We start from the raw sequence: 27986 nt of genomic DNA, 5'->3' as shown, positions 1-27986 counted from the left end.
CTCCTTTACCGCTGTGACCGAACCGTCTTCTCTACTCGGACGCAGACTGGTCCTCGCCACGTCCCGAATGAAACACTTCACACACGCGCTTTTCCGTGAGACTTTTTATTTCTTAATTCTGTTCGAACATTTTCCCCACGTTATTTAGAAACTATACAGCATGTTCAACTGATGCAATAAGCAAGTGACAGGGAATTACCCCCCTCCCTCTGCTCTGGTCAACCTGCCTCGCTCTTAGTCAAATGAATTAATTTGCGTTCTCATCAGAAGTTGTAGCCGCGCCGTGTGTTCCTTCACGCCGCATCTGCTCTACTCTCCCCGGGCTCGTTTGGTTTACATCAGCGACTGAAAGTTTTACCAGGAGGCTCTGAGCTTCAGACGTCCAGGTGAAGCACAAAGAAAGAAGCTACAAGAAAGGAGACCTACTTCAAGGTGAGCCTGCTCACTATTGAAATGGCTGCTAGCTGTAAAAGTGTATTGTTATTGTCGACATTTCTAAATCCCCAGTCATCGAATTTTAGTGTACTTTTTCATTTATTATGATACATAAAAGGAGCAGTAAACTGCATAAAATGTGAGCAAAGACGCATTATTTTATTTAACACTGAAAAATAAAATTGTTTAGTCTGCTGTCAAATAAAGAACGTAATAGCTAAATAGCTACAATTTATGGTATTTATTAGTTTTTTGGGAGTGTTAATACAAAGAAAACAGCTACTACAACAGTGGAGGTTTTAGTTCTCTCTCTGGTGGTAGCAACAACCTTTTCAGCATGTCAGTATTCGTCTTAGGTCTTGTAATGAGCCATTATCTGATCCAGCTGCGTTAAACCAGGGAGAGAACTGAAACATGCAGGATGCCGGCCGACTTTGGGCACCACTGTACTACAACATAATCATTTGGCACTTACTGTGCAGACTACTATTATTAAGTAACAGTAGTATAACAAGCTGGTATTAGCTGCTTAATTAGTTGGGCTATCTGTTGCTGTAGCTAGGCTGCACTGGGTCACCTTCCATACCATTTCTGTCCAAAACTGTCAGCCAACCAGGACTGTGCAGCAGCAGGTGTGGCAGGGGCTGTCATATAATAAAAAAACTATTTACTTTTCTTCTTTTTTCATTATTCTAGGTAAAACATTAGTGACATTAGGCAAATGTCTAAATAAATACTTATAAAAATATGCCTCCTAAATATAAGGGTGCATTTCCAGGTTTTCAACCAACTAATGATATACGGTCTTAAAAAGGGACAGAAACCTAGTTGCTCAAATTTTCCTTTTTATAGTTCATAGTGTTTTAAGTTATGTAATTGAGTTGACAGAGAAAATGATGCTGCATAGAGAACAAGGACGGTGAAAACATTTAGCAGCATTAGCTACGTTAGTTTATAACCGGTCCATTCTGACCCCTGACTGACTGCCAAAAATAAAAAGCTCGGGGTGAAACCAAGTACACACTCAAAACATTTGTACACGGTACATAAATATGTGTTTAAAGGAATTGAGCAGCGTCTATACGGTTCTAACCTCCGCTCTTCGTTCAGCTGGAGGATGTGGTTTCTGTCTGTGCCAAGGTGTAGAATCAAAAGTCTTCACTCGCAGGAACATCAAGAACAAAAAGGTGTGAACGTAAGTGTAAAACGAGGGCAATTACCATTTAAAAGACTCCTGAAGGAGCACATGCAGATCAGAGATGTCGCTTGAAACCGAAAGTGAACAAATGTTTAAAAAAAAAAATCCCATCTTTTGAAATGCAAGCGTTAGCGGTGACTCATAGCAGATCACCTCTTTTCCTTTGTGCTGACTTCATTTTTTATAGTGAGGGAAAGAGAGCTCTTGATGGCAAACTAAAAACTCTTTGATCCACACCTATGTACACTCTGGGAGTGATTGAGGTCTAATAATTTGCTGGTTTTTGTCTGGAAGCGAGGTAGTTATTGATTTATTCTCAGCCACAAAGGGCTTATCTGCAGCATTCCACCTGCTCCTTCAATTTCCTCCCCAAAGGCGCAGAGCAGAGTGCACTGTGCATCACTATGGTGCTTTCCCAAAGAATGCAGCACAAATGCATCCTAGGGTGCATCCCACGCCGACAACATTGACCTTAGAGCTCCATGTCTGAGTTTTTGTGGTGAAAAAATACACTTATTTCTGTCTTAGCCCAGTTTGGCAGCAATGTCTTGTTTTGCTTGCTGCATGGGAAGAGATTGTGAGTAAATGTTCACTTTGATCATTGAAATTCTGACTTTCATGAAGATGTTTGGTGTCATTGTCACATGGAACGCTATCAGCCAAAGAAAGCCAAACTTATCTGATAACCATGCATGTAGAAGGGATCGGCACTCCTCCCTTAGCGGTGCCTCTGGCTGAAGCACTGTGAGCTCAGCACTTTCCTTCAGGAGAGAGTTCTCTTCAACTCTACAAAGTACTACTTTCGTTTGCTATAAGTATGACTTTAAAGAGATAAAAAGTACAAGAAGGAAGCTGAATTCCCCCACCCTCTCTCCATGGACACCTTGTGCAGTGTTTGAGGACTCTGCATGCGTTTGCCTGTGCTGTTTGAGCTCGTCTTTTAAACAGGCTCTGAATCAGCCCGTGATCTTTGACCCTTATTCACGCTTGCTGTCACTTCGGCTCTAATGCCTGACAACAAAGAGCTGCTTTTGTTCCCTGGGTTCCTCTTCCTCATGCATTCTTCCCTGCACCGCTGTGTAGACTGGAAAACTGCTCCAGTGCAGTCATCCAGACACTTTGTACTGTAAAGAAGGGCTGGGCAACGTTACAATCTTGGGTCCTAAAACATTAGAAAATGTCGGCGAGGTGCCAGAGCAGAGAGATATTGAGATCACCTATCAGGCACATTCTGTCATTCTGTAAACTTACACAGTTGAGATGAAATGCTTACTGGTTTCAGTGGGTTGCCATGGTAGTGTAGCAGGAGGAGATTAAATGTGTTGCCTGTGAAGATAGAGGCAGATGCAATCAGAAGGCGTGGATGTTTAAATTTTCAGAGAGCATTAAGTGCAGTTAGGGTTGGGCGATATGTCTGAAAAATGTATCACAATATAAGCAATTCATATCAGTCAATATCCATAATTAGTTATTAGTTTTTTTTGTTTTAAGTGTCTAAAATGCGGCCAAACTGGTGAGGTGACCTTTCGTCTTTTATCCATAATTTCCTCTTAACTTGGTGCAGTAAGTATGCTGCACAGACTCACACGGTTTGCGGCTCAGATCTCATAGTCCAGCATACTGTTTGCCTACATTTCTCTTGACAAATTCCGTTTCCCACCATCTGCATTAATTACAATAATCACAATAAGCAGTAAATCAACCAAAATAAACAAGCTCAGTAATTTCCATTTTCATGATTAATTGATTTTCTCTTTTCTCTCTCCCTTCCTACTAAAAGCTGGATGGCAATAGTCTTCAGTCTGTCCGTTGGTCTCAAGTAGACCATGTTATATATTTTTTTTATCATAAGCAACTCATGACTGTTGATGTACAAGCTTGGTCACTTCTGCTTAATGGTTATTGTGGTTGTGTTTTTTGTCAAGCTTTGAACATTTCTCAAGTGATGCTTGAATTTGAATAACTTGAAGTGTCTGCAGGAAAACAAAACCGTGTGGCATGTCACGCTTCTAACCGCAGGTATGAATCAAGGGGAAGTCGATTACCATGCCAAAGGAACTTCATGTCAGACACACAGAGGAGACATTTGTTCAATTTGTTCAGATCTGGGTTATAATCCAATACTATAGTCAGTTTAATGTTGGTAACTCAAAACTATCTCTACAGTAGGGTTAGAAACAGAAGTGGGCCTTGTAGATATTCCGTAGTGATTGTTTGTTCTGGATGGTTTTTCCTTCAGGTACTTTAATTTCCTCCCCATGGTACAAAAACATAGATGCTGGAGATTGAAATGACATGCAGCGGTTTGGCTGTGAAACATTTATCATGGTTCTCTGGGGCTTGTCCAAGTGAAAACCTGATGCAAAAATGGAAACAGTGTAGGGCTGTTGTAAACGAATATTTTAGTAATCGAGTAATCTATCGATTATTCTTACGATTAATCGAGTAATCGGATAAAAAAAAATTATAAAATGAAATATTGGTAAATCTGGCATAATACCGGTGTTACTATCAGATATCAATATCAGTCCAATTTTTCATATTTGAGCATCCCTAACAGTTGCTTTTTTGTAGTTTAGAAAACTAACCTGTAACAATAATAGCTCACTTTCTAAGTTAACCAGAAGAAAAGTTATAGAAAAATCTGAAATTATATTGAATTTAATAACAAAGAGGCAGGCTCACAAATATGCTTATAAAAAATGTCTACAATCCAGCTTTTAGTTTATGTATTCATCTTCAGTGAGTTTAATAGATTAATTAAACTCACCTCTCCACCTAACTTGTCACGCTTTGGGTTTGAAAATACGGGAAATGCCGCCTGGAGTGGGAGGAGAGGGCGAATGAACGAACATGGGGTGGAGGGGAGGAAATAGACCAGCGGACTGACGAACCGTTTGACCGGGGGACGAACACGGGGGGAAGCAATACGGGATATTTACGACACCTTCACTGGTCACACTCAGAAACTCATCTACCAGCCATGTACGATGCGCTCCGCCACCCGTTTCTTCAGACCGGGATATGAAATGTATTGTGCGGTTCGTCGGTAAAGCTACATTTACACGGTAAGCATCAGCTACTCAGCCGCCCGCCCTGTTCAGGCTATCCGCTCACCTCAGCGCTCTTCCCGCCGTTCGCTTTCAACCAGCAGCCCCGGAGGAGAAATGTTGCCGTACTCCAGGCATTCCCCCAGTCATTTTAAGGTCGGGCATTATCATCAATCAATAAAATCCCCACGGGCCAATCTTGAAGATTGGACTTTATGCCGCTGAGACTTAGCTTTTGTCAACAACTCAGAGGCGGAAGTGAGAGCTCCGCGCAACGCAAATGAAGTCCCGGCCGGAACACGGTGCGCTAACTAATAAAACATAAATTAACGAAGCTTCGAGGCAGGTAAATTTTCCTCGAGGAATTTTAGTAATCGAGGTACTCGAATCATTCGAGGAATCGTTTCAGCCCTAAAACAGCGGGACTTTGAGTACATCAGGTGGTGACTGTCGAGACTGAACGCATTCCGAGCTGACCGAGAACTCACGCTGTTTTCTCATGTAAGAGATGTGATAAGGACTGTTTGATCTACGAACATCTAAAGGAGGATACTGCATCATCAGTATCATTAGGACAAGAATAAAGCTGTTTTGTTTCATATTGTAATTTTTGAAATATATGAAATTGAAAATAAATGACTTTTAGGTTTTCCTAAGCCTGACTTTGCCTGTTGAGGAGGAGGCTGCACCAGGAGAGCCAGCAGACAGACGAATAAGATTTGCTTTTTTGTCATTATTATTTAATCTAATTTGTAAAAAGGTAGGCTATGCAGGCAGATGAGTGTGTGTGTGTGTGTGTGTGTGTGTGTGTGTGTGTGTGTGTGTTACATTGTGTGTATCAGATCTGCTGTTTTTCTGGGCAGTGCGCTTTGTGGCATATTTCTGTGTTCCAAGTAGGCCTGTCATGTTAACAAATTTTGCTGGCCGATAAATTGTTCCTAACATTTTGCAATAAACGATAATATTGTTTTGAGACCATTTTCAAGGAATATAAAAGTAATGGCAAAAATAATAACGTAAGAGCACATTCTAAAATATCAAAAAACTTTAAATTATAATGAACATTTAAATGTCCAAAATAAATAACACAGATAAAATGAATTTTGATGTCTTTGTAAACAAAACTGTGCTCCAAAATACGAACGAGTTGAGACCAAAGCACCAAACCGAAGACTTTTATCATCCAGTTTTTTGGTAGGAAGAGAGAAAAAAAGTTAAGTGATAAATCATACCAATGGAAATTATTGAGTTTGTTTCAGGTTTTCATGCAATTAATTGATTTATTGATTATTGTGACAGGCCAAGTGCCAAGCACATCATCATGTAACCTGTATTCATGTGGGTAAGGTTTGTGCGCCACACACGATTGGTGTTGGAGATGTGGTTGTAGTCATGTGGGTCAGGTCAGAGTTTTCTGTGCACCCTCTAATAATATCCTGGATAGCTCTGGTAGGATCTGCCACAATAGTTCTGCATTTTCAGAGCCCTCCAATGAAAATGCTTGTAAGTGCCTGCTGTACATCATAAACACTAATTTAGAGGAAAGACCAGGCAGATATGGAGGCTTTGTCTTTTTGAGGGCTCAGAAGAAGCTCCAGGATGTCGTCCAATGTGCTGCTGGTTCGGTTGTTACCTAACTTGAACTTCATTCAAACTTTAAACCACATTGGTTTAAAGCTGTTATGCCCCAGATCGCATGATAGGGACGCTTTGCTCTGTTTTGCAAATGTACGTCAGAAAGAGGCAACAGATGACTGGAGCGACAGAAATATGCAGCATACAAACACACACGCATGCGCGCGCACACACACACACACACACACACACACACACACACACACACACACACACACACACACACATCTTTGCAGACTTTTAAGACAGAAGTTCAAAAGACTCAAAATAATTCTCTCCAGTGAAAGTATTGATGGCAACAGCTTTTTATTGTTTATCCCATCAAATATGCTGACTAGTCACAGAATTCCAGAGAAAGAGAAAGTAGATAATTTCATCTCTCACTATCTCAGTGACACAAACCACAAAGAAGTGTGCCACCTTCCTCTGTGCTGCCTAGGAAGGAGTCTGACATTTCCATCTTCTAGTGCATGTGCCCTGCTAGGTGCTTTACTAAAAGGGAGTATATTCTCTAAGAAAATAAAATAAAAACAAAAGTAAACAAAACCAAAAACAAATAAAAATATTTTAACAATGTAAAAACCAATGAAAAAAGGAATATATTTTCCCAAACAAAAAGAGAAAGATAAATGTAAACATTAAAAATGAGAAAAGGAATATACTCACTTACAAAAATCTAACACTTACAATCCTTTGGGTTTGTTACACACCCTGACATTGCAGCAATGATAAAAATGCAATCCATTGTGCAGCCCAAGATACAATAATTCTGACATTTTTAAGCTGAAGATGAGTAACTTTTAAACCGACTCTACCATAGGCACACCTGAAAACAAACATAATCTGTTTTCATTTATTTTGAAATATCTCACACATCCACTGGAGTGGAGTTGACTCCTGCCTCGGCTGTGTGCTGCCTGCCTTTCATGCTGCTCCCACAGCCTGATGTTCAGAGAAACCTGTGAAGACAGTAGGCATGTGTGAGTCAGTCAGACCCCCATACGATGACAACAGAAGGGAGGATTTACTGGAAAGCCCTCAGCTTAATATAGCGATGCGGTGGGGGAGCTGGGGTGATTTTGTGATTTGCCTGGGCATAGTAAGAGGATCGCTGTCCTGGCGCGTTGATGTGTGAAAGAGAACAAGCGAAGCATTTCAAGATAAGTGTGCATGCCAGACTTGAAACTGTGAAGTTGTGCGTCTGTGCGCCGATATCGTAGTTTCACATGTGCACGTTTTGCTTCAGAGCCGCTCGTTCTCACAGGCAGGGCCTGGGAAGTAAAAGAGAAGGAGAAGTTGTTGTACTGAATAAATGCCTGGCTACCCTTCAGGATGATAGAGTTGGTGTGGGAGGAGACTAAAGTTATAGAATACGCCACCTGAGTCATTAGAAACTGAAAATACTTCATAATGATCAAAATAATAAGTGGGTATTTTTTCCCATTTGCATATGATAATAGCTGTTTTTTTTTAATTATGGGATGTGTTTTGGTGCGGAATAAATACCAAAACAATAAATACCAATAGAATTGTGCATTGTTTTGCACAATTCTAGAGACACGCATAAGGTGGTTCATGCTTCTTGTCAAAGTGTCCTATGGAACGAATGCAGAAACTCAGTGGGTTCACACTTACAAGCTGTGAGTGGGTGGAATGACACCTCTACGTTACCAGCATCTGAGCAAGGCGAGGCTGTGTTTGCATCGTGGGACTCAGAGAAATGCAGCAAGTGCTGTTTGACCGTCCTCAATTCAATTTTGTGTAAGTTGCTCACGGACAAAATCAATAGCTTGTAATTTTTATTAACGTCATTTGAACGTAAAGACTAAGATATCCTGCTGTACCAACATGAAACAGAGCTACCAAAGTACACCAGAGACAATGCAATAAATTTGCACAGACCTGGAATGTTCTACAAGATTATGAAAAAAAAAAATAATAAAAAAAATAGGCTAGTAGAAACCAAAGCACCAGATTGAAGACTTTTGTCATCCAGTTTTTGGTAGAAAGAGAGAAAAGAGAAAAACAATAAAATTCTGCAAATGGAAATTAATGAGTTTGTTTCAGTTTGTGATTATTTCATTTGTTGCTTATTGCGACACGTCTAGTAGCAAGAAATCCTTGTGAAGGAGGCTGATGTGCAAGCACATCTTCAGTTTGTGTTTCATCTATAAGATCCAGAAGAATTTCTTTTTACTGTGTTTCCAGCATGGAGTCCAACACATCACTCAGTCGAGGTTATACCCAGACTCTGAGTGTGGAAGACCGACAGTGAAACTGACTCATTATTTCTGATTCAGCAAATGTAATTTATAACTTCTGTAGGGTTACTGCAGAGCCGACCAAACAGTGCGTTGGTAGAGAGTTTCACGGGACACAGTCTTTTGCGTTCTCCAGAGCGACAGCTGCGGTTGGAATTGAGAACTTTGAGTTTTAGCCATAACCCTGTGATTCCTACAGAGCGTTAACACGTTCCAACCACTTCAAAGTCAAAGAACATTGCTGACATTCACAGATAGATTCCAGTGTAAAGATGATGTTTTGACAATAGTATTTTTTCATCGTAAAGGTCAAATGAATTGACGCCACCCTTGTTTTAACTAGGTGTGAGTACATAAACAAATACAGAAATGAATGGGGAAAATGGTAAATTAGAGAAAGGACTACTCTTATCTCATTCAAAAATTAAAAGCATAGGAATAATAAAATGAGTCAGTTTAATTTATATGTTATGAGTTCTGGCAAATTATTTCACTTGTAGCATGGGAATTGTTATAAGTGAAATAACCTGCTAGTGCTTTTAAAATCAATATTAATGACTTATTTACTTTAAACAAACTCTGAAAAGTTACTTATAAGTTTGTTTTACCGTATTTGAATTGTACTAAGATATTAAATAGGCCAAAACTAGGCCAAAAACACTTGGCAAAGATCTTGTGTTTCTGCAGTGCAGTTTGTAACACTGGTTCCTTATTAAAAGTTTAACTTAGAAGACCTGAGCTTCAGTTATTTGCAAAGATGCTTTCATTATTCCCACATGGTTTTTTTAACGGGCTCCTATGAGTTAGCGTGACTGTTTTCTAACCGTTTCTTATCACAACAGAGACAGAACAACCACAGGAAGTGACAATGGGAATTTTCCTTTGAATATAAACTCCAGATAGCATTTTGAAACCAATGTTGTCCCAAATTTAGATGACCACTCTCACAGCTCAGGCATTCATCAAAATGACAATGTGGAAGAAATATACGCACCTTTTGACAACACAACAAATCTGTTCCGCCCCATGAATTTGACCAATATAAGTATTAGGACTGGAGTTAGATATTGGTATTGTGAGCTGTTGCTATGTAGACCTTGGTTATACGTGGAGAAGTCTCGGTTTGGACCAGAGCCGCTGTGCTGTATGAAACCGCTGCTCTGCTTTCTCAGGAGGCTTTTGTCTCTGTCTGTGGGTTCGTAAAGCAGCCGTTTCTCAATCTTTAACCACCTAAAGTGGCGTCACTAGGTCACATATTAAACAGAGGAAATAACAAACTGGAAGGGTGTATAGTAGTAGGGTAAAGTTTTACACACAGGTGGAGACGTATAGTAATCTGTGTTTTATGGTTTTTCACTGTAGGTCAGCCTCATGAAGAATAATAATTAAGCATGCGTCTTGAGTAAAAATCCATTCATTAATGAGAATGGAGATGTTTTTCTTCAATGTCACCAAGAAGCACTTTCACCAATATGTATTTGACCTGACCTCAGGTTCTCCTCACTTATCAGGTGTGTGTCCTAGTGTACTTGTCTATATATAGATGTCTGGCCCCTCCATGTCTGAGTGACTAGGTAGGGTTTCTTGTCTCCGTAGGTTTTCATTTCTCTCTCTCTTTCTGTTGCCTGCCCTTCTGCATTGTCTGTGGTTCAACCAGTTCCTGCCTGTCCTGTGATGTTTTGAAGATCTGTAACTGCTCCGTTTCCCCTCCACAATCGTCAGCATCTGTCTGTGTCTCGTTCCACAAATGCCGTCTGTCACGCACATTGTACAGAAACCCAGAGTGCTGCCACAAGCAGCCTCTGCTTTTTCAGTCTCAAACCTGCAGCTGTTTGTGGAGTTCAGGCTAGCTTGTTCACCAACACGTTGGCGATGAGCGTCTAGCCCGTCGCACTTGGAAGTTAGTCTGTTGAGCTGTCGTCTTTGGCTGAAACCGAGAACACTTCAAGTGGCAGACTGTATTTGACGGGTCAATTTGCAAGTACGTCTGGTAGGAACTATATGATTCTCTGAAAATATGACGCAACCTGACGTAGTTTTCTTCAGAGGCCTTCTTCGTAGTTCTTGAGGGAGACGTGGTTTCAGCCCAGTTTTCACATCCTCATCAAAATTTTTTTAACTTTCTTCCTCAAAATATTTACATGTTCTCCAATGAGTCCATGTGGACAGCGGTGTCCTCATGACAGTTAAGGGGTTTGGATGACATCATCGTCACATGTTTGGGTCAAAACACAACAGTAAAGACGTCTAGGATGTCGGCTTGTGTTTTCTCTATGCTTCTTTCTCTCCTTCTTTCCCTTCAAACTAGGGCTGAAACGATTCCTCGAATGATTCGAGTACCTCGATTACTAAAATTCCTCGAGGAAAATTTACCTGCCTCGAAGCTTCGTTAATTGATGTTTTATTAGTTAGCGCACCGTGTTCCGGCCGGGACTTAATTTGCGTTGCGCGGAGCTCTCACTTCCGCCTCTGAGTTGTTGACAAAAGCTAAGTCTCAGCGGCATAAAGTCCAATCTTCAAGATTGGCCCGTGGGGATTTTATTGATTGATGATAATGCCCGACTTTTTATCGTTTTTGGGGAACCAATAAGCATCCTTAAAATGACTGGGGGAATGCCTGGAGTACGGCAGCATTTCTCCTCCGGGGCTGCTGGTTGAAAGCGAACGGCGGGAAGAGCGCTGAGGTGAGCGGATAGACTGAACAGGGCGGGCGGCTGAGTAGCTGATGCTTACCGTGTAAATGTAGCTTTACCGACGAACCGCACAATAAATTTCATATCCCGGTCTGAAGAAACGGGTGGCGGAGCGCATCGTACATGGCTGGTAGATGAGTTTCTGAGTGTGACCAGTGAAGGTGTTGTAAATATCCCGTATTGCTTCCCCCCGTGTTCGTCCCCCGGTCTAACGGTTCGTCAGTCCGCTGGTCTATTTCCTCCCCTCCACCCCATCTTATGTTCGTTCATTCGCCCTCTCCTCCCACTCCAGGCGGCATTTCCCGTATTTTCAAACCCAAAGCGTGACAGGTTAGGTAGCAAGGTGAGTTTAATTAATCTATTAAACTCACTGAAGATGAATACATAAACTAAAAGCTGGATTGTAGACATTTTTTATAAGCATATTTGTGAGCCTGCCTCTTTGTTATTAAATTCAATATAATTTCAGATTTTTCTATAACTTTTCTTCTGGTTAACTTAGAAAGTGAGCTATTATTGTTACAGGTTAGTTTTCTAAACTACAAAAAAGCAACTGTTAGGGATGCTCAAATATGAAAAATTGGACTGATATTGATATCTGATAGTAACACCGGTATTATGGCAGATTTACCAATATTTCATTTTATAATTTTTTTTATCCGATTACTCGATTAATCGTAAGAATAATCGATAGATTACTCGATTACTAAAATATTCGTTTACAACAGCCCTACTTCAAACCTTTTCCTTCACCTTTCACTCTTTCTTTTCTCCTTTCTTTTTTGTCTCTGTGTCCATTAAATTTGAAATAAACTAAAAGCTGTTTCTATTGCAGTTTCATATGTACATCAAGTACATCATGGTGAAAGCTGTAACACTCCACTTGTGAAAGTAAATCTATCTAACCTCACCTTGATACTCAGACAACAATTCCGAGTACAGTAGGGTCATTCATTAGAACGAGGGATCACCAAGAGAAGGCCCAATTCACCAAGCACGTCACTGGTAATGCGCTCTAACTCTACTGGTTCTCCTCTTACAGAGGGAACATGTGCAGACCTGTCTATTTTTTTTTCTTTCAGTTTACAGCTTGAGGTTTCAATGGAAACTTCTGCTTTTGCAGTAAAGTGCTATCAGGCTACACTACCACCCTTCTTGAGAAAGTAAAAGCTGCCTGCTAAAGGGAGGTGGCGAGAACGATCTGCTGATGCATGTGGGAGCCTGGCCGGTAAAGGGAAGGCCTGTTTCCATTGATAAGAGCTCATAAGGGTCCTTGTGTGTATTTTCAGCCTGAGTTCATTTGTATTCAGTGATACAACAGGACAGATAGCAGGTCAGGCTGCTGGATAACAATCGTATCATTAACAAAATGTCAAATATGAGGAACCCCAGAATACTTTTTTGTTTTATTCAGGAAGTGTGTCTGCACAAAAAGGCAATTTAGATTTTTTTGATTTTTTCTTTTGATTTGCCTTTGTATAGTCAGGGACTGGCTTTTTTTCATTGAACCCTGTGGTTGATGAGCAGGCACTTTTAATTTATTTGCTGAATGTCACTCTACTTGCAAACCACAGATTTGTTCCTTTTTTCTCACTGTATTTCACCTTTTTTGTTTCTCCATCACAGCTGACAGCCATGAAGACCCGAGTGGCGGATCATCTAACGACTGTGTTTTTTATCATCAGCCTCCTGTCAGCTGGTAAGACAACACCTTTCTCAGTGTGGACTTGTCCATGCTCAACTCTTGCTATAGTGTAGTTTCAGCTTACTGTGTTGTTATGTAACAAATCCAAACATTGTTGACTTTTGGCATTAGTGATTTCAATGAACTCAGAAAAAACTGACGGGAAAAAAAAGAGAAATAACAGAAAAAAGTCTTGGTATTTATATTTTTCCATTATTTTGTGCTTATGCTGTTTCCTCTCATATCTGCATTCAAATAATTTCAAACTGGGAAACTTTTACTTATTGCATGCAGACTAGTGTGGTTGACTGGGTTTTGATGGCTTAACACTAATAAACATAGCACATGCAACCAATAGAACAACATTTTTATTTAGAAATGTTCTGTTATGGCGACACAATAATGGAGAAGACAGACAGTTGTCCAGTAGACAGTCACTGACACCCTGACTGCAAGGCTCAGCTACCAAAGGTCATTTACTGAGCCCTTTATTAAACATATTAATAAAAGGTTTAGTGGAAGGGAAAAAGCAATGCCACTTTGAGAGCATTTTGAAGTAAATAACATTCAAAACGCTCTATTGTTCACCCTCACCTGAAACACAGACATTATCAGAAGTGTCTTACCAAGATTAAGGAGAAAAAGAACATGGCTCAGGAGTCCAAATTCTTCTTTTCAGATGAAACTAAACTTTGTATTTCATGTGGAAATCAAATTCTGTATGAAAAGTGGAGAGGAACAGAATCCACATGGGTTGATGACTTGAGGAGCATTTCTAGTGTTGGTTCACTGTTTCCCCAAAGTCAGACAAGGAGTCACTTCATGCTCAGAGGCGTTATGGAGGCAGTAGCTGCCAAGGCACCCACCTCCTACTTTAATGACCATGCTGTCATTTGCATGGTTTGCTGGCAAACAGACCTTACCTGAACCCCGTAGAGAATCTGAGGCATGACTACACATGTTGCTATTTAAGCAACCTGAGCTTCCTGAAGTCCTCAGCAGAGTCCGGGATGAGCTTCTTCATGCCAGTGAGGCAGGAATTCTTGCAAACAGAGTCCCAACTACATACTGAGTTACATTATATTCATTAAACACACATTTCTGTATTTAAACTCCCTTTTTTATTGACCTTGTCTTTGTAAGATTCAAAGTTTCTGAAAAATATGAATCCTTCATTATAAAAATGAACAGAAATAATGTTGTGTTGTATCCTCAATGTTTTTAAATATCACACAGAAATGAAATAACCAAACTATTTTTGTCAGCAAAAGGCAGCGTTGTGAAAGAACAGTCCTGTTTACTATGATTTGCTTTTCTAACTTGTCCTCAGAAATAGGTGTGGTCAGTAGCTCTGCTGACACATTTGGAATCTTCTTGACCTCGGTGCTCTTTCGCTTGTGTAATCACTATTTCAAGAATTATCTGCAAAACGATCTTTTTATTCTTTCTTTAGTGAAAGTTAAATAGGAATTCACACCACTCAGAACTATTATTTACTCACTAATTCAAAACGTCAGGAAACGCTCTTTCCCTAAAGTCGCATCAAATCAGACAGAGGTGGAAATGACTAAATATAATAAAACATTGCAGCATGTACAGTATATGTTACTTCGCTTTGTAATCACTAAGAATGACCAGCGTGATGTGGATGTGTCAGATGTAAATTGTCATCACTGCATCCATCTGATCAGAAAATATTCTAATTGACTTTTATGCAGATTACATTTGAATATTTCAGAAATATATGGAATGTGACATTTCATTTAAGCAGATTGAACTGATCTGGACATTTACATTCATGCTTTAATTTAATCATTACTTGATTACTGTGATTCATTTTTCAGCTGCGGGGTGTTCACAACTTCTCTATGTTAGACAGAACAGGGAAGTGGCATATCTAAGGTGGAATAACTGAGTAGTTCTTATAGTAGGCTAAACGAGTGCAGAGGACGGATGACATATTTATGGAAGGTACAAGGTAAAAGAAGCTTTTATTGTGACAGTTTAAGGGGATTTATGGAAGTATTTACAGCTGAACTCTGCTATATTAATATAGTATCTAAAACTGATCTGATAATATGATCACTCGCCTGGCAATTTACAGTCACCATCATTGTTTTATTAAAAATATTTATACACAAAACAGGATCTGTGAAAGTGTGAGACTGGTGTGGCAGTGGGATCTAAATATTACACTTTAGGGGTGACATTTATCATTTATCGTGATAAGAATTTTAATTTATCATTGTCAAGATTAATTCCTGTTAAAATGATGAAATGAAATTTATTCGAACAAGATACAAATATAAAAATAAAATAGTGCACAGTAACAAGAAGTGCATAAAAAAGAAGAGAAAATACAGGTTTTTTGTTTCAGTTAACATATCATGCTCAAAATGGGGTAGGAAGAAGTGAGAACTTATAAACTCCTACCCCTAAACACTTGAAACTTTAGAGTCCTACTGTCATTAAAAAAATCAAAGTCAAAGTGGCAGTCAGAAGTAACAGTTACTAATATTTACCTATACATTTTCCCATTTTATGCTGGTTTGTCTTTCTAAACCCTTACACCAAGTTATCTGCAATACACACCTTATTGCTTTCTATCACCCATATGTGTATCTATTGAAAATTACCTCCTTGTATTTTCTTTTGAATTGTATTAAACTAATGCTTTGTTTTAAATCTTCATGTAACTTGTTCCATAACTTTACACCTTTAATTGAAATACAGAAGCTTTTTCTTGTTGTTCTAAAATTGCGGATCTTGAAGTTTGAGTGACCCCTTAAGTTATACCCCCCTTCTCTTTCAGAAAACGTGCTCTGTATGTGCTCAGGTAACAACTTTTTAGATACTTTGAACATAAATTGAGCCATTTTAAATTCTACAAGCTCGTCAAATTTGAGAATTCTGGATTTTATGAAGAGCGGGTTTGTATGCTCATAATAACCAACATTATGGATGATTCTAATGGCTCGTTTCTGTAGGACAGTTACCGGATGTAAAGAGCTCTTGTAATTAACTCCCCACACTTCACAGCAATATGATAGATATGGTAAAATCAGAGAGTTATATAGAATATGAAGAGATTCAGCATTCAGTACATGTCTAGCTCTAGCCAATATGGATATACTTCTACTGAGTTTACTCTGTAAATGTTTAATATGAGGTTTCCAACTGATTTTGTCATCTATTATTAAACCGAGGAACTTATTAGCAAAAACCCTTTCTAGAGTTACGTCCTCTATTTGAACTTGGATTTCAGTATTTTTATAACAGTTCCCAAAGACCATGATTTTCGTCTTGTCCAAATTTAGGGATAATTTATTATGGTCAAACCATATCTTTAACTTACTAATCTCTGAAGTGACTGTTGAGAGAAGATGCTCTAAATTGTCGCCAGAGGCTAGAATATTTGTGTCATCAGCGAATAAGATAAATTTTAATACATTGGACACTTTACTGATATCATTTATATAAAGATTAAATAAAACTGGTCCCAATACTGATCCTTGTGGTACTCCACAGACAGTCTCCTGCCAGTCAGATTCCATATCTCCCAATTTCACAAATTGTTTTCGGCTCTTTAAATAACTCCTCATCCAGTCAGAAACTACTCCCCTAAGTCCATAGCGTTCTAATTTTTTAAGTAGGATTTCATGATTTATTGTATCAAAAGCTTTCTTTAGATCTATAAATATCCCTACTGCTAGTTTCTTACTATCTGTTGCGTTGGTTATTTCTTCTATTAAGTCAGTTACGGCCAGCGATGTTGACTGGTTTGCTCTGAATCCATATTGACTGCTGCTAAGTAGCGAATGTTTTTCTATGAATTGTTCCACTCTTTTCTTAAAGAGTTTTTCCAGGATTTTAGAAAATTGTGGGAGAAGAGAGACAGGCCTGTAGTTAGTGAAGAGGTGTTTGTTGCCAGTTTTATACATAGGTTTTACCTTAGCTATTTTCATTTTGTTGGGAAATGATCCCGTTTGAAATGATAAATTGCAAATATAAGTTAGTGGTTTAGAGATTCCTTTAATTACTATTTTAATAGTTTTCATGTCCAGATCATCACAGTCAGTGGATGTCTTATTTTTACATTTATTCACAATGTTTATGATTTCTTCTTCTAGTACAGGGTTGAGATATAAGGAGCTGGGATTATTCTCAATTTGATATTGCTGAGTTGCAGTTTTTGTAGTCGGTATTTTTTCTGCTAATTGAGGTCCTATATTAACAAAATAACTATTTAATTTATTGACGACACTTTCCAAATCAGTAATATTCTGTTCATTATCTATAAAATAGTCTGGATAGCTGATATTGTTAGATTTTCTAATAACTCTATTTAAAATATTCCATGTTTCCTTAATGTTGTTTTTATTACTATCCAGTAATTTATGATAATAGTCCTTTTTACATGTTTTTATAATATTAGTTAACTTATTTTTATATTTCTTATATTTGTTTTCTGATTCAGATGTTCTATGTTTTAGAAATTCTCTATAAAGTTTGTTTTTCTTTTTACATGCCTTTTGTATTCCTTTTGTGATCCACTGTTCATTTTTTTGATTGCTTTTCCTCTTATATTGTTTGATTGGGCAGTGCTTGTTATATAATATTTTAAATGTTTTTAAAAATTCTTCATATGCTGAATTCACGTCATTCATTTTATATATTAATCTCCAATCGTAGGCCAACAACTCAGCTTCTAGAGCTTTTATGGCCCTTCCTATTGGGATTGCTAGTTTTACTATTTTCTTCACTGTATTTTTTTTTTCACTAAAAGCACAAATAAATACCAATAAATTTGAAAATACAGTTATTGTGTGCAGTCTAGTCATACAAATCACATTTCTTTACATGACTGGTGTCATAAAGAAATACATTACAAATGGCAATGTTTTTCAAGAGCATTATTTGTGTTTGTGGGGCTATAGGTGCTGTAACACCCAGTCATAGTCATGCACTTACCTAAAAAAATTAATCAGTAGTTCTTATCACCTTTGTCATTATGACAGTAATGTTGTGATAAAAGTTGTTCACCCTTAACCTCAGTATTCTTATATGTCATCAAAGATGTTTATGATCGACTGTGAGACGATAAATGTTGGAAATGTGGAAAAGACGCTGGTACTTATCTTCATGTTTTTGGAAGCATCCCCCTGTGTTTTTCTCTTTGGATGAAAGTCTTTGTAAATTAAAAAAAATGTACTGGACTATCCGTACCTAAATCACCCTGGCTGTGTCTATTTGGAGATATATTTCTCATATATTTGCAGCTGGAGATTAATTTAGTATGTTTGGGAGAAAAACATACTAAATTAATCTTCTACTGAGTTTACTCTGTAGTATTTAGTATTGTGTTACTAAAACACAATAAAACTTAAATGACAAAATAAAATAACATAGTTATCATGTATTGATTATTTTTCTTGATAGTGTTAGGGCAGCCATATTCTGAAGAAATGAGGTAACTGTAGGCAACTCAGATAATTTAAATGTGTTAGAAAGTGAATAAAGTTTATCTAAACTCATAATTCACATGTATAATAAACATATTTGTCATTTCAACAGGTTCAAGTGAACATGACCTTTTTCTGGAGTTTTGTGGCAAATGGCGCCACGGCAACAAACCCTTGAACCTGGATATCGACGTCTCTCCAGGCTGTGAAGGGCTCAGCGTTTCAGCCAATGAGAGTTCTCTGTTTGTCAGAGGAAAAATCACTGCCGAGTGTAATAGGACTGAGGTGATTTCTCTCGACAAATATGTAATTCACCCAGATATGAACTTCTGTCTGCACTGGGAGCCTCTGCTGGACCAGATGATGCTTAAGGTGCGTCAGTAAAAGAAGACCATGCTGGTTGTGTTTTGATTGGTTGAGCTCACATTTCATTGTAGATTCCTTTATCTGTCTTTTAAAAGCCTGTTGTTTGGTTTTGTTTTTATTGTTTTCTTATTAAGGTTGGAAAAAGAAATCTTATTCTTTGCCCTCCTTCAAGTCCTGCACAAAATTGTTGCACAGATTTAAGTAATGGGGCCAATATGCCTGAAGCAGAATATGGTATCGCCAAAGGAACAGTCCGGAATGATCCACTGCAAGAGAAAACATTGGAAGGCTACAACTTCACGGGACATCACACCAACTGCAGTAAGACGGATGGATTTTATTAAATGAAAGGTGTAGAAATGGGTTAAATTAGCGACATAAACTGTTCATGTTTAGCTGTTTAGTTTATTTTATGCACTTTTGTTCATTTCAATGTTTAAATGTGTTAATGTGAACAAAGTGACCCAACCCTATAACTTCTTCCTCTACAGAGAAGTTGTGTGACCAGGCTAAAGGGCTCGTCAAAGGGTACGTTTTTTTTTTTTCACCCTCTGCCAAATTTCATGACAGTGTTTTAGACGACACCCTTCCTCATCTGCGTTTGTGTTGACTACTAATTTCACTGATTGGAATGCTATTGTAAAACAGGAAGCATTGTTTGTGCCTCTGAGATAAAGTTGCTTCTTTTGAGTTTGAAGATGTTTCTGTTCATATTTCTGGGACAGGTTTCGTGACACCGAACATCCATGCGCTCAGAGATATGAGCAAGAGATGAAGAAAGATTTCAAAGGGAAAAAAGTCTTCACAAGTGGACCAAAGCAAAAGGTTTCATATCAATATTATATTTAGACTTTCTGAAGGATTGCTAGTCATATGCTCTGTTTTTCAAAACAAAAGTTTGCTTATTTTGTGCTATAATTTTTTTTAAAATAACTTTCTCATAAGTTAATTTACAGTGTGTCTAAAAAGTATTCACCACTCTTGCATGTTCCACCCTCTTTGTTGCAATTACAAACAACAAAAAAGAATAAAACACACAAAGGGGAGTGAATACTTTTTAGAGGCTCTGTAAGTAACTCAATCCAAAATACACCTTCAATTCTTTACATTTTGTTACAAATACAAATTTTAATGTTTTTTTTTAGGTTTTATGTGAGAGACCAGTACATATTTGATACATAATTGTATTAAAAGAAAATCATACATTTCAAACTTTCTTAGAAATAAAAATTAGGAAAGTGTCATACGTATACATTCAGTCCCATTTACCCTGATGCAGCTAAATAAAATCCAGCTGAAGCAGTCGCCTCCCTCTGTTACCTGATTTGGTTAATAGAGTCCACCGCGATGTAACGTATCCTTTGTATAACTACACTATGAGGAACATGGTGGTGACGGCATCATCCCCAGGGAAATCTGCCTTTTTGCAGATGTGGAAATTTAATTTTCATAGAAGTGTGCCGCTAAATTCATGTGTAATATAAAAGAAGAAAATATGATTACAATAATACAGCTGCTTCTTCGTACTGATATTTTGAGAAACACTGAAGTAGAAGCTGTCACAAAACCTTCAGCCTTTAGTTACAAATCTGTAATAAAAAACATAATTTTAAAATGTGAAACTTTTTCTGAGTTATAAAAAGCAAATAAAACAACGTCATTGTTTTTATCTCTTTTACAATTAGCAGTAGTCTGGTACTTTCTACTCAGTTGACTGTAGTCGGATCACCACCACCAAACTACTGTTTTCTAAAACATCCTGATCTTCAAGAGCAGAATCTTAATCCTTCATAACACAAACTTATTTAGCAGTTTAGTCATGAGATACAATTAGAGATTAGAACCGAAACTGTAAACCGAGCAGCTTTACTCCAGATTTTACTACTTTTTTGGTCACTGAAAGAGAAAAACAACAAACCAGACATGTGGGAACCCAAAGCCACAGTTTGCAGGTCGCTCTCCCCCCAGTTTGGTTTCACTATGAGCCCACTACAACACTTCTTCTCTTTGATAATCATAAATACAGTGTGCAGTGGCTTAATTATTGTAAATTCCTACATAATCAACGTCTAGCAGCTGCAGCTCTGTGTGATGGAATCAATTCATACGTAAACCGTAACTTCTGTTGCTTCTGCTCTGACAGCCGTCAGTCGTCTAAAAGTATTTTGTGTTTTTAACTTGTTGCTCTGAAGAACGCAACATGAAAATGGTGGTTTTACGTGTCCATTTGTTACAGACTGCAGCGTTTCAACCACATCGGTAGCAGTGTGATTCTATCACAGACATCACATTTCACCTGCATCTTTCTGGATCAAACATACTTTCACACCTTAGAACAACATTTCTTATGATTTGGGGGAGTGAAGACGGATTGCATGAAACTACAGCTAAAGGTTATTAGTCGCTGAGAAAATGGTTGACTTTGTCACAGAGGAGCGCAGGGTTTAAACGAGCGGGGACTTACTGCTCACTCAAGTAGAGGGCAGTAGTGATGGAGAGGAGAGAAATAGGTGAGAGGTTTGCAAAGCAAAGTGTCTTAAAATAAAATCATTTAAAGAAGCACCTGGCAATCAGCAGACACATCTACTCATTACAAGTGTACACAGCAACAAACACAGCTGCAGGGTGGCACAGTGATGGTCTGACAGGCTGAGAAATGTCTTCATTCGCTTGTAGAAAAGCAGTACTCTGCTTATGTGGCAGGTCTTGACTTGTGAGGGTGTTTTCCTGATTGTGTAGGAAGTAAATGTCTCAACTCTGTAACATATTTGCGTTGTGTTCATGTTTTCTGTCTGTAGACATTTGTCACCGTTGACATCCCTTCTGACCTGAAACCACCCAAGACAACAAAGAGCAAAATGTCCGTCACATTCCTTAAGAATATCTCCATGTTCCCGGCTTTCTCTCTGTCAGCACATGAAACTGTAAGGAGATCCAATAAGCTTTTAGTTTGCTGTTTTGTTTCCCCTACTAAGTCCACTTTCCCTGGTTCTCTGTGTAATGTGGTTGTTGGATGGTAAACGTGTCTCTGTGGGTAAATTCCAGGTAAGCTCCGAGGAGGCCAGACCTCTCATGGATGTGGTGGAAATCTCAGTGGAGAATGAGAACATCACTGATCTGCCTGAGCCGGTCAAGATTTTCTTTGACCATGAATACGTACCTGTAAGTTTGTTTGGTTGCTTTGAATGTTTTGTTGATGTCAAACCTTCTCTCTAATAGTGTATTTTCCCCACACTTTTATAATAAACCATGCAACAATGCTGGTCTCAGCCAACGTTTATACCAGCTGTTAACTGGTGGAAGAGTAAAGCAGGGAAATACATTTGCATTTCACACTTCATGTTTTTTTTGTTAAAGTTCAATTGAAAACCATTTATTATTTTCCTTCCACTCGACAGTAAATGCACAATTTTGTTTTGGTCTATCACCAAGCAAAAAACACACAGAGGTTTGTGGCTGTAAGACTTAGTTAGATCGTAAATAAGTTATTGGGTTTTTGTGTTAGTTTCCAAGACCTGGTGTGCAGTGTGTTACCGGAGAAAACTACAGATGTGGCTTATCTCTAAATCTGTTAACAAAAAAAAACGTCTTGTTTATCACTCAGAGCGATTTAGAGAACACGCAAAAACCACCGGCAAGTTTCTCTCCTGCTTGTGCAAAACCAGGCGGCAACTTCACCTGTTGCTTGTTCTGTGCAGCCACACGGCTGCTCATCAGACTGCCATATTCACATTAGTTTTTTTTTTTGTTTTGTTTTTTTTTGTTACAGGAAACATGCAGTTAATTTGTAGCTGAGTTTGCAGCAAACATGAGTCCAAAACTTTATCTGTGTGAATAAACCTTCCTGTGTTTTTTCTTCTTTTTTTTTTTTTTTTTTTTTTTCCAGTGGAACCTCAGAAGAAAATGTGTTTCCTGGGACACTCGCAGAGGTTGGAAATGTTTGAATCAAGATTACAAACTGATCATGTAACACTGTGTTTTATTCAACAATGATCCCATTATTGATCCCAATAATGATCAACTCATTGGTGCAGATCCTTTGGAGGTGAACTGGTCGACGTTCGGATGCAAGACAAAGAGGAAAGGATCATGGCACACGGAGTGCCAGTGTGACCATCTGACTTACTTCACAGTGCTGGTGGTGAGACATGCTGCTCAGACTCTTCTAAAAAAAACAACAACAAAAAAACAAAGAATCGGAGGGAATTTTACTTCTCTTATATATAAAAATGAATTTATACAATGAAGATTTTCTTTTTTATTGCGCAACACCTTGTTTCTCTACTCATTGCACTGTTTTCTTGCAGCAACTGGAGCCTAAACCGGTGCGCCACCTACTGGCACTTACTGCTATTACATATGTAGGCTGTGCAGCGTCCTTCATCAGCTGCGTCGGGCTCATCGTGTTTTTCTGCAGGAACAGGTGAACCGACTCTGAGCACATGGACATAAATCCAGAGTTTCTGCAAGTTTCACTTAGTTGGATTTAGGACTTTTCAAACTTCATGGTTAATTTATTTTAGGATCTACATGAATTGGGAAAAATGACTTCAGGAAATTAACTCTATCCTTTGCTATTATGTAGCAAATCAGTGGAGTCTTGTGCATCACCAGTGACTTTCATGGAAAACCACTATCTGGTACTTTGAGCTGTTAAATCTAAATCTCTAGCAGAGCTCCGTACCTCTGTGACAAGCCTTCTGATTGGTCAGAAATACCGCAGCAGAAATAGAATGCCTAGTTGTGACTGGTTTATGGCCAAATGTCTTTTTCTCTTTTAAATCACTGATATATTCACACATCAATGCATTTCTGTAACCAAGGCCATCGCTATGTTTTGCATCTACAAAGTTGTGAAAATCTTGAGAGAACACATCACCTCTCGACTTGGAGAATGAGAAACCTTCTCATACCTCATCAATGAGCAATAATTAATGCTTGGTTTATTTATCTTATTTGTATATTTGTTGTACCATTCTGCTTTATTCACTTGTTTATTTATATTTGCTGGTATGTGTGGATTAGTTGGGTTGTTATTTACATCTGGTGTGACATTCATGTCAACAGACCCTCTAGAAATACTTAAACTAAACAAAATAAAACGTTGGTCTGCTTGGATGTTTTTCCCCCTGTTTTTTTCTCCTGTGTTTGTTCTTTGCTAACCTGCTCCTGTCTCTTCCTGTGTCCGGTCAGGAGACGAACCAAGGAGCAGGCTGTAGCCATCCACCTGGGCCTAGCTCTGGCCCTGGCCCTCCTCAGCCTGCTCTTCTTCTTTACTGGGATTCTGGCCAACGTGGGAGGTGACGATGTGTGCACCTGGGTGGGGGCCTTGCTCCACTACGCCCTGCTCAGCTCCCTCACCTGGATGGGGATAGAAGTGCTTAACACCTTCTGGTTGATCTACATGGTGTTCAGACCCTCCCCACGGCCCTACGTGTGGTACCTGATTGGTTTTGGTGAGCGTGGAAAGCATTATTTTACAGTATGACCTTTGTCTTAAAGGTGAAGCCATGTTCATGTTTGACCTGTTAAACATTCTGTCCCAGTCCTCCCAGTTGTTCCTGTTGGTATCCTGGCTGGTGTGGGGGATATTTATGGAATGGCAGAAATTGAGCCGGATGATGACGGAGATGATCCTTATCGGATGTAAGCTTTCTCACATCTGATCCAACATAACATCTGACTTTTTCTGGGTGGTAAATAAAAGAATCAAGAGCTGTGGGTTACCAAAGGGAGTCCGTAGCCTGAAGCTAACGCTGCTTAGGAGGCTGTGGAATGGAAAAGTTTCAGAACCCATAAAAGTTGAATTCAGGATCATTCCCTTTGACTTATTTTTTTGTTTTTTGCAGGTGCTGGATGAAACTGAATGAACAAAATGCCTTACTAGCTCACTGCTTCACCACCATGGCCCTGCTGGCCATCCTGGTGTCTTCTGGGGTCGTGATGCTCTTCCTGGTGTTCCGGGAGATCCGCACCAGGGACGAGTGGAAGCAGAACCGGGTGGCTTTCCTCAGCATCTGGGGTCTCAGCTGCCTCTTTGGAGTAACCTGGGGTCTGACCTTCCTGACTATTGAGCCACTGTCAGACTTTATCCTCTTCCTCTCCTGCTTCCTGAACTCCTTTCAAGGTTTGTGTCAGTGGTGACCATCCTGTCCTGTTTGCACTTTTTATGGTTAGTTTTTGCTAAAGCTCAGGGTTTATTATCTTGCGTGATTAAATTCTTTTTTTTTTTTTTTTTTTTTTTACCATTTTAATCTGTTGATGCACAGGGACACTCATTGTTGTCTCAGAGAGATAAGTTCCATTGTATCAGTGTAGGAATGATGGAGTGCTCGGGTCTTATCAAGGTCACTAAAAACTGCTTCCTCTCACATGGACCACACAAGGTTTTCATCCAGATCTAAAAGTTACTTTCAGTTCCCTTTCTGTCAGCAACATTCCTTTTCATTAGAATAATTAGCACTATATTTCCTTAAACTGAATTTGTGAATGTATTGAACACAAACAGAATACAACAAGTAAAAAAATAAAGAAAGAACTGTAGTGAGTATTTAGCATGCAGTCAACATTTATATTTTTTGTCCATATTATCCTTTGGATTGCTCTGGGTCCGTTCTTTCTCATTATTCTGCTTCCATTACCTACTCATAAATCATTTTGAACCAAAACTGTGACCTAGTGACTGAATCCTCTTTCTGTTTCCAGGTTTCTTCCTGATGCTGAGGTTCTGCATGATGAACTGGGTCCGGAAACAGGCCAGCAGGTCGGTTCTAGGCAGCACCAGCTCCGGGTCCGTCAAGCAACACATGCTGCAGACGAGCGAGAAGAGCTAGCCGCTCCGAGTTCTAGGTGTGAGGTTGACTGTGAGACTCAGATCACTGTACATGACAAGAATCAGTCCAGAGGCAGACTTGTGAGCTCAGGTTTTCTGTCAGTTTGTTACGTTGTGATGTTCATAAACAGAATGAGCACCGGCTGAACCAATAAGATTGATACAATCACTTTGAGGCAGAGCTAAGTGGTAGAACCACTGACTTAGAGTCAAGGTTGTGATGATGAAATGGTATGATGCTCCTAACATGCTACTGATAATATTTTATTCCATTTGAAGGGCTTCTCAGAGACCAAAATCTATATTTAAGCTTTTTTATATCAATTTTTTTCAACATATTTTATTTAATGGACCTTATAATAATCTATCAGTTATATCACTTTTTTGCAGCAAAGAACAACTGATTGTGTCCCGTGTGGGTTTGGTTCTGACTGCAGATTGTTTTCTAATGGACCTTCTTCCTGCAAGTCCCAGTAGATTTAGATCCTGGAGCTTTTCACAACACACCAGCATATATAGCAGCTTCACATGCTGACACCAGTCAGCTGTAAGTGACATCATCTAACTTGTGGCCTATAACTGGTCTGTGAAAACCATCAGATGTTTATAAATAAAGATACTACCAGAATCTGACCGTTTTCAGCTTGATGGGACGCTGACAGCTGAGTCCCAAAGTGTTTTTGCAGTCAGTGAACGCACCATAACAAAGTCTATTATACGAAAAAAGTAGCTAAAATGCTAATTTTATCTGTAATGCTAATGTTAGAATAACGGCTACCACAAACATGTTGATCGCACTCTTTGGTGTGGATAAATTCTCAGGGGAATTCACCAGGAGACTGCTAGTGATGCTACATGCTAATATAAGACTGTTTCAAATATCCCCTCCACAATAAGTCAGTGATTGTTTTAAAGTAGCGCCGTCTTTTTTCAATGTCCGCTCACAAACACCCACACAGTGTGACATTATGTCTGATGAGAATATAAATAATCGATGATTGTTTCTGGCTGGAAGGTTGTATAAATATGTACAATTCTATAATTACATCGTGAATCAGTTAAAATCTGCCTCTGCTGAGAAAAGCCGAGGAAAAGGAAAAAAAAAAAAAACGTTTCCCTAGCAACAAGGTTAAAAAGTATCATCTGGATCTGGGTTTCTGTAGAAATGCATCGCAAGGTTACTGTAGATGTGAATGCTGATGTGACGTCTAGTTCAACCACATCTGACTGGAATGACTTTGGTCAGACGTTTTAAAGAAAACACTGATGGGAAGTTATCTTATTAATTTTTATTGCTTCTCTTTCTCTTAAGAAAGAGAAACAATATTTAACAGATGTGTTTTTTCCTATTGGTAATAAGGAAAGTCATCACTGCAGGGTCTGTTGCTGTGAAGCTACAAGATAATTCTTCTTTGTTCCCTTCAGTAGTTTTGGTTCTGTTTGGGATTAAAGAACTGAAAACACAATATTAGGAAATGTTTGTATTTTCTCCGCTTCATTGGTGTCAGTTTCACATTGAATATATAATCTGACCTCCTCATTTGAGATGCAGGTGATATTTTTACACACGGATATTTGTGAATAAACAGGAAATCAAGGTTGTGCAACGAATGTTCCGTCTGATGAAAATATGACAGAAGAATATGCGGGGTTCTAGCGCATTACTTCAGGTGTAAACCAGTAGAAGTAGTTGATTTGTTGCTCGTATGGAAGAACCCGCCTCCCAGTTCCTCAGGAAGTCCAAACTCAGGCCCGGAGCCTGAGCTGCAGAATCCCTAGGCTGGTTCTAGATGAAAATTAAACTGCTTTGGTTCAGATTTAGAATCATTTAGAAACGTCGCTAAGCTTTATTACAACACAGAAACATGAAGCTTAATGTTTGTATGCTACTGTGCTCTGATTAGATGTTGTTGTTGAAGATAAGCTTTTACATTTCAGATGTTTCCTCATTTTGTTCTGTGCTTTTGTAACTGATAGTTGAATAGTGAAATAGCACTTTAGACTGCTGTTGTGTTGCTTAGCCTCAGTTAGTTTGATGTACACCCAGTGGGCATTAGTAATGAAAAATGAAATGTTTTCTACAGAAAATGTGATATGTTTTGGTGTATTCAGGAAGAATAATAAAGTATGGAATGTGTTTTAAGTTAGAATAAAACAATTTACTGCTGCAGAAATAGTTAAACCCCCACATTTAGAATTTTGGTGAATAAATTATGTTCCTTCCCAGAAGAACACACACTTTTTAGATGCTGTGATGTTTGCACTTTTTAATTTTGAAAGAATATTTTTCAGTCAAATCCTTATGTATATCTGACCATTTGTATATGTCTGCAAGGAATATTAATAAAACATGTTTTGGTTAAAGAAGAT

The 27986-nt window shown here is 38.7% G+C and overlaps 1 protein-coding gene across 2 annotated transcripts; it reads left to right on the top strand.

Annotated features, from left to right (window-relative positions):
* adgrg1 (adhesion G protein-coupled receptor G1) lies at positions 1–27983 on the top strand. Of its 2 annotated transcripts, XM_015004956.2 has the most exons (16): positions 2–95; positions 268–432; positions 12899–12971; positions 18531–18790; positions 18919–19105; positions 19276–19312; positions 19510–19609; positions 21583–21708; positions 21830–21946; positions 22671–22713; positions 22819–22925; positions 23092–23207; positions 23978–24240; positions 24331–24430; positions 24634–24911; positions 25490–27983. In XM_015004956.2, exons 3-16 carry the CDS (start codon positions 12908–12910, stop codon positions 25615–25617), a joined length of 1926 nt encoding a protein of 641 aa, XP_014860442.2. In that variant the 5' UTR covers positions 2–95; positions 268–432; positions 12899–12907; the 3' UTR covers positions 25618–27983. The 2 variants fall into 2 exon arrangements, with proteins under 2 accessions (XP_087860244.1, XP_014860442.2); XM_088004118.1 differs by having other exon boundaries at positions 1–432.
* The last annotated feature ends 3 nt before the right edge of the window (positions 27984–27986 follow it).

This window comes from Poecilia mexicana, unplaced genomic scaffold (assembly GCF_051168715.1).
Source record: "Poecilia mexicana isolate PSO_F unplaced genomic scaffold, ASM5116871v1 scaffold_3, whole genome shotgun sequence".
NCBI classification, from domain to species: Eukaryota; Metazoa; Chordata; class Actinopteri; order Cyprinodontiformes; family Poeciliidae; genus Poecilia; species Poecilia mexicana.
The sequence above is the reverse complement of the archived record's forward strand: the minus strand, read 5'-3'. Positions and strand labels throughout refer to the sequence as shown.

Excerpts from the sequence above, each read along its gene's own strand:
- adgrg1 (XM_088004118.1), top strand. The coding sequence starts at position 12,908 with ATGAAGACCCGAGTGGCGGATCATCTAACGACTGTGTTTTTTATCATC. Across the intron at positions 12,972-18,530 it reads CATCAGCCTCCTGTCAGCTG|GTTCAAGTGAACATGACCTT; the intron begins GTAAGACAACAC and ends TCATTTCAACAG. Across the intron at positions 24,431-24,633 it reads GGAGATGATCCTTATCGGAT|GTGCTGGATGAAACTGAATG; the intron begins GTAAGCTTTCTC and ends TGTTTTTTGCAG.